The sequence below is a fragment of the Plasmopara halstedii genome (genome assembly GCF_900000015.1).
Source record: "Plasmopara halstedii genome assembly, contig: Scaffold_54, whole genome shotgun sequence".
Taxonomy (NCBI): Eukaryota; Oomycota; class Peronosporomycetes; order Peronosporales; family Peronosporaceae; genus Plasmopara; species Plasmopara halstedii.
Genome location: NW_020186975.1, coordinates 689,099 through 698,120, shown reverse-complemented (window position 1 = coordinate 698,120; position 9,022 = coordinate 689,099). Strand labels below are relative to the sequence as shown.

General features: G+C 41.5%; 3 protein-coding genes across 3 annotated transcripts; 2 read left to right on the top strand and 1 right to left on the bottom strand.

Moving 5' to 3' along the window:
* Positions 1-983: 983 nt before the first annotated feature.
* PHALS_11490 (elongation factor tu gtp-binding domain-containing) lies at positions 984-4,171 on the top strand (the record flags this gene model as incomplete). The annotated part of the gene is made up of 2 exons (XM_024726192.1): positions 984-1,145; positions 1,214-4,171. 2 exons carry the CDS (start codon positions 984-986, stop codon positions 4,169-4,171), a joined length of 3,120 nt encoding a protein of 1,039 aa, XP_024571988.1.
* A 126-nt stretch (positions 4,172-4,297) lies between these two features.
* PHALS_11489 (uncharacterized protein) lies at positions 4,298-4,927 on the top strand (the record flags this gene model as incomplete). Its single annotated transcript, XM_024726181.1, has 1 exon — positions 4,298-4,927. The coding sequence occupies one exon, from the start codon at positions 4,298-4,300 to the stop codon at positions 4,925-4,927; it is 630 nt and encodes a 209-aa protein (XP_024571987.1).
* A 651-nt stretch (positions 4,928-5,578) lies between these two features.
* PHALS_11488 (Protein of unknown function DUF2723) lies at positions 5,579-8,097 on the bottom strand (the record flags this gene model as incomplete). The annotated part of the gene is made up of 6 exons (XM_024726170.1): positions 5,579-5,807; positions 5,875-6,146; positions 6,208-6,513; positions 6,571-7,686; positions 7,754-7,854; positions 7,920-8,097. 6 exons carry the CDS (start codon positions 8,095-8,097, stop codon positions 5,579-5,581), a joined length of 2,202 nt encoding a protein of 733 aa, XP_024571986.1.
* Between the last annotated feature and the right edge of the window lie 925 nt (positions 8,098-9,022).

Sequence of the window (9,022 nt, the reverse complement as noted above, 5' to 3'; positions counted from 1 at the left end):
CAAGTTCCTACTATTCGAAGGCCAAACACCACGCCACTTCGATTAGTAAACGTCGAAGGAATGGAACAAGCTCGTGCCCGTAGTGCTGTGGAGATAGCGCAAGCAAGAGTTGCTGCTGAAATTACAAAGAAGGCGCAATTTGGGACAGGTGGTTAAGAACACAGGATTTCAGAAATGTAATCGTCATGAGATGGCCACATCGTTATAAGAAGAACGCTTGGGATAAATTGCACTAATATTTTTCGTTAAATCATCCTTGACGTAGCTCTTTCTTGTGCTTTTCTTTGACGTAAATGAATTTTAATCCTCTCTCTCACATTATTGCCTTCACGTCTTGTCTTTCATGATTCACAGAAAGTATTTTCCTATATACCGCAGATCTATCGCAATCCGCTTATCGTTTACATCTCCATTCTTCTTCAATGAGATTTTCTCTTAAGTCGTACATTATGCAGAGCCTACACAGACGCAGATGATGTGATTTATCTCTGATGTAATTACATCAAAGCAAGCCTTCTAGGATACCACTTTCGAATCCAAATGGACTGGAAGCGGTATTATGGTGCCGCGTTTTTTTCAACACAGCAAGTGTCCTATGCGGTAAGCATCATTACTTATTAAGTAGTCGGTTACTCATGGTGTTGTAAGATAAAAACATTTTCGTTCTGTTTGAGTGGTGTGCCTGCTTTGATACGTTGTAGTAGAGAATTTGCGCTGCGTTATCCTGTTCGGCGTTAAATAGTTTTTATACGTGAAACTCAAACATTTATGAACCTTGTTGCTAACGATCATTGTGCAGCATCAGTTGATACCGAGCCAAGGTCTGTATTAGTAGTTACATTCTTCAAGCGGACTATGATCTTTTCGATTACTTACATGCAATGAAGGACTTGCATTTCCGCTAGTGTAAGGCACATGTATCAATAAGACATTTATATCTTATCTCCAAACTCAATGTAAACCACACCATTCACAATTCACTTATGACGACGCGCATAACGTCAGAATTACTTGGTACGCTGCAGCATACACCCGAACGCATTCGAAACATCTGTATCCTAGCGCATGTTGACCATGGCAAGACGACACTAAGTGACAGCCTTGTGTCATCCAATGGTATCATCTCGGAGCGACTCGCAGGCAAGGTAACCTTTGGAAGTAGATCTTGTAACCCATTAAACGTACCCATATGGATGTTGCAATGATTTTCTAGGTGCGATATCTCGACAATACAGAAGAAGAACAAATACGTGGTATTACTATGAAGTCCAGTGCTATATCATTGGTCTATCAACCTGATCCTGTAGCTGATAAGGAACCCGAAGCGCCATTTCTTATTAATCTCGTTGATTCGCCAGGTCACGTGGATTTTTCGTTTGACGTATCTACCGCAGTTCGGCTCTGTGATGGAGCTTTAATAATTGTTGACGCAGTGGAAGGAGTATGTGCTCAAACTCATGCAGTAATACGTCAAGCTTGGAAAGAGGGAATTCGACCGTGTCTTATGATTAATAAAATGGATCGACTTATTTCTGAACTACAGTTTTCACCCATGGAGGCATATCAAAAACTTAATCGTATTTTAGAACAGGCAAATGCTGTACTTAGTTCCATGATCAGAATGGATGTGTTGGAGAGATATGATCGAGAAGCTTCGAATCAAAGTGCCAAAATGGACGAAAGAGACAAACGGATGGAATCGATTGATACTGACGAAGTGGTTTCTACTGAAATGGAACAGCTTGAAAATGAAGTGCTTTTCTCGCCATCAAACGGTAATGTCATTTTTGGGAGTGCAACTGACGGATGGGCATTTGGTATTGGATACTTTGCGTCTTTATACGCTAAGAAAATGAACTTACCTACACGTGTTTTGCGCCAAGCATTATGGGGAGAATTTTATTATAATAGCAAAACGATGAAAATTGTGCGGAAGCCACCAACATCAAATAGCCAAACGATGTTTTGCTCGTTTATTCTCGACTTGATATGGTCAACATACACAACGATAGCAAAACCTGTTCAGTCTGATCATGACTTGGAAACCCTTCGCAAATTGACACGACAGCTTCGTATTGCAAAGTTAGTAACAGATCGGGATTTAAAGCAAACGGATCGAAAGAATGCAACTCAAGTCATCATACGGAAGTGGTTGCCATTGGCGACTACTGTGTTGAAAATGGTCACCCGCATTTTACCGAATCCCGTGATAGCTCAAGCCAAGCGAGTCGAAAAGTTATGCACTTTTTCGCCGGAGCAGTTAAATCGCTCACCTCAGCAAGCTCAGATATATCGATCGCTGCAACTTTGTAACACTTCAGAAGGCGCGCCTTTGGTTGTATATATTTGCAAAATGATTTCAGTAGAAGCAAGTCTTTTATCCGATTACCATCAATCAGGACTTGCTGCTACCGACGAAGTTTATGTTGGGGTTGGACGTGTCTTCTCTGGCATGCTTCGAGAAGGCCAACCTTTGTACGTGATGAATCCAAAGTTTCAGGGCTTGTCTGGAGACGTGAATCCAGATACAATTGATTTGAAGAACTTTAAACACGTTGAGCGCATTGAAAGTGGTTTCATCAAGTTGTACATGATGATGGGCCGCGATTTGCACAAGCTAGACCGGGTGCCTGCAGGTAATATTGTTGGAATAGTTGGTCTACAAGAACATGTGCTGAAGACGGCTACACTATCATCTTCCTTGTCTTGTCCATCTTTGACACAGATGCCATACCAAGCGAAGCCGATTGTACGTGTGGCGGTGGAGCCTGAAGATCCGCGCAATTTTGAAGCACTGGAAGCAGGTCTACAGCGACTTTATCGTTCGGATCCAACCGTCGAAGTTCATGTTCAAGAGACAGGAGAGCATGTGATTGTAGCACTGGGTGAGCTTCACCTTGAACGATGTATGAAGGACTTGAAGGAACGGTATGCTAAAGTTGCACTTCAAATATCAGAACCACTAGTTGGTTTCAACGAGAGTATTGTTGAGGGGATAACTTCCTCGATTCAGGACAATATAGTTATGAGGGAATTTAGTCCAGATTCGTTAGACAACGCCGAACCCAAAGTTTCTGGTATAAAACAAGCTTCTAAGACCGCGGTGGAGACAACTCCCGACGGAACGGTAATATTAAAGCTGCGAGCATTTCCGTTACCTCTGGAGACAGCGAGACTTTTGGAAAAGAATGCGCCAGTATTAAAGTACCTTGCATTCAGCAATAAAGGTGTAGATGAAAGTGGTGCCCCAGAAATTCCTTTCGAAGTCGAAACTGCTTCCGATAGTATACGCACATTTCAAGAAAATCTCACGAAAACACTTAAATCAAGTGATAACAGCTTTTTGAGATCGATTTCGTTGCACCAGATTTGGAGCTTTGGTCCTCGAAGAGTAGGTCCAAACATACTGGTCAACAATATCCCGGATTTTTTTCCCTCTAAGTGCTTGTTTCCGCATCACGCAGCGTCAGAAATTCATGACTCGGTGAAGGCAGAGCAAATACGGAAGTTGGAGAACAGTATTGTGACAGGTTTTCAAATGGCAACATCGGCTGGTCCCTTGTGCAGCGAGCCCGTATGGGGAGTAGCTTTTGTCATTGACGATATCATTTTTCACGCAATTGAAAGTGACGAGAACAAGTCAGTAGAGGGACAGGCTGTGATGAGTAAATATGGACCACTTAGCGGGCAGGTAATTTCAACGATGCGATCAACTTGCTTGATGGCGTTTTTAAAGCAACCAGTTCGGTTGGTCGAAGCCGTGTACGATTGTACCGTACAATGTCAGGCTGAGCAGCTTGGGAAGCTCTACAGTGTCATCTCAAAGCGACGTGGGGATATTTATTCCGAGGAACTCTCGGATGGAACTGCACTCTTTACCGTCAAAGCTTATCTGCCAGTTGTGGAGAGCTTTGGATTTGCAACTGATGTCTTGATACAGACGTCCGGAGCCGCTAGTAATCCACAACTGCTTTTTTCTCACTGGAGTGTTATTGATGTAGATCCTTTTTTTCAGCCTCAGACTGACGAAGAACGGGAAGATTATGGCGAACGCATCTACGAACACAATTTTGTAAGGCGATACATTGAGACTGTGCGCAAGCGGAAAGGATTATCACGTGATGAAAAGATTGTGGTGCATGCTGAAAAGCAGCGTACGTTAAAGCATTAAACGAGTCTTTGTGGCTAGATAGATAGTCAAATTCCCATTAGAGAAGACTTAAAATTCTATATTAGAATTTATGCAGGTATAATTTCTCGAGTTACTTTACTTAATTGCCAAAAACCTAATTGTTCCATGGAGCTCCAAGCGTCAACTTTGCGTGCATGTAGCTCACCCACGAAGATTCTATCAGTTCTACCAACTGGTATAAAGTCACCTACAAAGATTCGTACTCCGACAAAGTCAGTGCGGCTTCGAGAGACTCACAAAATCTCGAGATCTCAGGATGTAAAGAAGAGGTTACTCCAGGTTCGAGAAACTCACGACGAGGGGCAATTGCCACCTACCAAGTACATCAAATCAAGTGAAAGAAATGATGCGATACATTCAAAATATAATGATTCAGCCGTTTGCACCGTTGTCGCTGACGATGTCGTAGAAGAATCAAAAGCAGCCAAGAATGACGAATGCTCAGGTCTTGCAAATGGTTTGAACCACCAACTGGAAATTGCACGATGTCTTGAGAAAGAATTAGTGTGGGAAAATTCTAGTATGAAGCTTAAAGCACTGTCTCTAAGGAATGATGTGGATTTCTACTACAATCTTTTGGCCAGAATCGAAGTCACGGTGGCTGAAATAGGACGGAAAAGTGCAAGTAAGAATGATAAGGAGCGTGATCAAATTATGAGTCTAGCAGATCAGTTGCAAAAAATTATTAGCGCGCCCAAAACGATGGACGAAGTGTCGACTTTTGAGAAGAAATAGGCGCCGAAAGTGTGATTATCTGGAAGCGATAACCTTCATTTTAAGGAATTTTCAGTTGCAGTGCACGTCGCATGGAGTGCAAGTTTTGGATTGTACAAGCAAGATTCTAGCTATGAGCTCTTTATGATGTACTGATTGTTTCAATCGTGATTGCACAAGTTTATAATGTAAGAAGCTTCGAAGATCAAATCCTGAAACCAAGGAATCTTCGCTTTTTCTTCAAGAAGACGATTTTTAACACATTTATCGGGAAGCTGATCGATGGATGTGCTATTTATTTACGATAGGAGCGAGCATCCTGCCATGCGAATGTGAAAGTACAACAGTTTTAAAACTATTGTGCAGGTTGGAAGTAAACCCCATGAGAGGAATAGGATGTAAATGTAGTAGAATTTGATAATGAGCTCTGAAGCAGCGTATATTCGACACATTAACTACTAGCTACCAGACGATTGTGCACAATGTAGACTGAGGAGAAAAGCTACAAATTTGATCATTTCTTTATGCTGACATGACGTGACGATTCAAAACCATCCTTCAGAACTTTCAAAACCTGATTTAAAATCAAATGCATTCTGCTGACAATCTTCATTATTCTCACATGGCAGCGCAAGATGTAATTGCGTGAAATTTCGGTGTAATGGCAAAGTCTTAAGCTGTTTTCTGTTGCTGTTGCTTAACATTTGCCCTTCTTTTTCCTCGAGAGACTCGCTTCTTCGACTTCTTCTTTTTGTTTTGTACATCAGAACGATTTGTTTCTTTTCCAAACTTACTAACTATACTGTTAATTGCTTCATACCCAGGGTCTTGCTTGGCATCTGGTACTTGAAGCCACGCACTCCATACTTCTAGCATTCTATCCATTGCTCGATCTTTCAACCTGTCATTCATCATAACAATTCTCGTCAACTAAACTTCTTGCAGATATGTTGAATCAGCGCATGAACCTTGTAGTCTCCACGTTCAAACCAACAACGTCATTGAAAAACGGATTTGTTGTAGAAAACTCTTGGCTAGATTTGATCATTTGAGCATATGCAAGTCCCAAATTTTTCAAATTGGACGCAGCGTTCCAAAACTCTTGTGGCTCAAATTGGTACGAAAATTCCATAGGCTTGGCAGCCTCACTAAACAGTGATAAATTCTTAGGGTCCTCTGCAATTGTCCTTTCCAGCAAGTACGTAGCCCAGCTCAACTCTTTCATTCCATGGTCTCGAGCCTGTCGTGTAAATAAAGCAAAAGTTAGTGAGGTCGTATCACTTTAACATAGCAACACTTACAATAGTCCATTCCCACGTTTCGTCGTTATATATCTCTTGAGGAGGAAGTATTGGTAAATGTTTTCGTATCATCGTCTTGACTTGCTGTTGAGACATGTACCAAGTTTTCAGCGATAAGGACGAAATCGTCAGGCTTTGAAATTCGTCTACAAGCCCATACGGCACAAGAGTATACTTTTTATTAAAATCTTGATCGTTATAGCTCAACTTGCCACCCAAGAAAACGCGTAGTGGCTTTTGTATGGGCTCATACACAGTCGGACGAATGTTCGCATCTAAGAATTGAGCCATGCTGAAACCATCATCCTACAAACACTTATGATAAGTTCTCAAAAGCGCAAATGAAATATACATTGACTTTACCGTTGATCCGAATGGAACGAGTTTTGATCCTGGAATTTGAAGATTTGGATAGTGATCGTGTTTTGCACTAAACCATTTATATGTCATCATTGAAAGGTTTAGAATTGTGACATCAAGACGTCGGAGCTCACAGCGTTGCAGATATCGCAAGGATGTCCACTGTAGATCATAATTTACAACAAGTACAGCATTTGATGGCAGTGGATCCAGTATAGCTTTCGCATAGTTTTGAACATAAAATGCTTGACTATGATCGCAAAATTTGTGCCAACGCCATATTTGGGCCCCAACAAGAGTCAGACAAGAGACTTGAAGAACAATTGAGATCAGATTCTTCATCACATAGAAATACTTTTCAGCATTTTGCGTGACCAATCCCATTGTATAACCCAATCCAATACCAAACCAGATAAATACAATTACGTTTGGTTGCTGCCAAAAACGCATTTGAACGCCGTAAAGAAGACCTTCATTGATCGGGAGATTAGCAAGCGAATGGAAAACGATCATGTAAAAGGTATACATAGTTATCATGAATTGACCAAGTTGGTAACGCATACCAGCACCCCAAAGGGATTGAAGAATTCCAAGCGTCACGAAAGGAAATGCAAGCTGAAATGGAATTTCTCGACCTGAAAGATCAACTCCATATAAATACAGCCGTGTCCAAATGTCTTCACTGGTTTTATTGCTTGCATATAATCGAAAAGTTCCATAATCTGCTCGAAGAATATGATGAACAAACCCACTTAACGTTGTAACGTCCCCCCATGACCCTGGCTGAGAGTTCCAAATAGCTGTGATTGGCATGTATAAATAAGGAGTGAGACCAAGTAAAAACATACTAGTAAGCTGCGCAAGCTCTTTCCACCACAATGTTTTTTTTCTAGACCAAAGTACCCACGCAATTATTGGTAGCTCAAAGAGTACAATTGTGTGCTGGTTACACATTGCTAGACCACAAGTAAACGCTCCAAATAATGCTGTCTTGAACTCTTGACGTTGCTCGTATCGAAGCAACAAATATATCAAGAAAGCTGTAAATGCATTGTTCAATGCAAAAACTTCAGCTCCTACTGCATAAGTCCAGATTAATGGTGAAAAACCAAATAATGTCTATGATATCAACACAATCATCTTGTTTAAGATTCCATAAAAATTGTCAAACAAAATGTTGACGTACAGCAGCAGTGGCAGATGCTACACGCCGTCCAGTCCACTGTGTAGGTGCCATCCAATGTAAGAGACTCAAGTAGATGAATAGAACCGCTATTGTATCACACACTGATCGTATGACAGAGTAAATTGTGAGCTTAATCTATTCTTTCTTGATATCTGAACAAACGCACCAGCTGAAAAAAAATTGGCTTGCCACGCTGGTGTATTGCCAAATGGTAAGTGCTGTGTAAAGAGGTAGACGACCATATTAAAAAGAGGATAACCAGGAGGATGTGAGATGCCTAAGTGACAGGACTCGGCCACAAGTTCCCCACTGTCTCCCCCAGCGATTGACGGGTATAGCGTCATTGTATAACAGTACAGAGTTCCCAATGCGAGCAACAACATCGTTGCTACATCAGCTATCGTCAAGTTATATGACACTATGACTTCATGGCAGTTAGCGGTGGCAAGGATTGCTGTCCGGTGCTCTTTGCGACGCTTCATGCTTCTCAATCAAAGATATGAGCAAACGGATTGATATTTTATTATACTTTAAGAAAAATAGGATGTGACTTTGAAAAGTGGTAAGATATAAATGTCTTGATTAATTAATGTGCCTAAACTAAGGACTGGTCAGGTGCTGGCATTGTACGGCCTAAGTCCAATCCATTAGACTCGCAGCTTATCACTTCGATGCCATTTTGAAAAATTTGATAGCTTAGCTGCCTATATTCCTACTTGTGCATTTCGAAGAACTGTTTGTCAAATTGAGACACTTCATGATTCGGATCCACACAATACCCGTCCAGCTTTGTCGATTTCATTGACTTCCACTCGTGTACGATTCACATTCTTGAGTAGTGAACACACAGGCAGATGGATGCTGTTTGGCAACTTCGACTGTGATGAAAGAGGTACTTGCTATGGCAAGAAGCATCGCAATGTTCATCTCGAATCATCGGGTGGTGGATAGACAACGGAATCTTGAAGACGCGATCTCCACAATGGTTTCCGCCTTTAAAGATCGTAGATGAAGCGGCAGAGGGTAATTCTCGTTGATTGACTGCGTATGGTAATTGCACAGCCCAGTGTGTGACCAAAGAGCACAGCATAAAGTGGTGATGGGTTTCATTGAGCCCGCGCATAGTTTTGAATGTAGAACATTCGACTGCAATTAAATGGTGTCTGCCAACGCCATAAGTTGAACACTAACAAGAGTTAGACAAGAACAACCAATAGGATAGATCTCTTAATGTTGTTTCCAGCACGGTATATCACCAGACCAGATAGA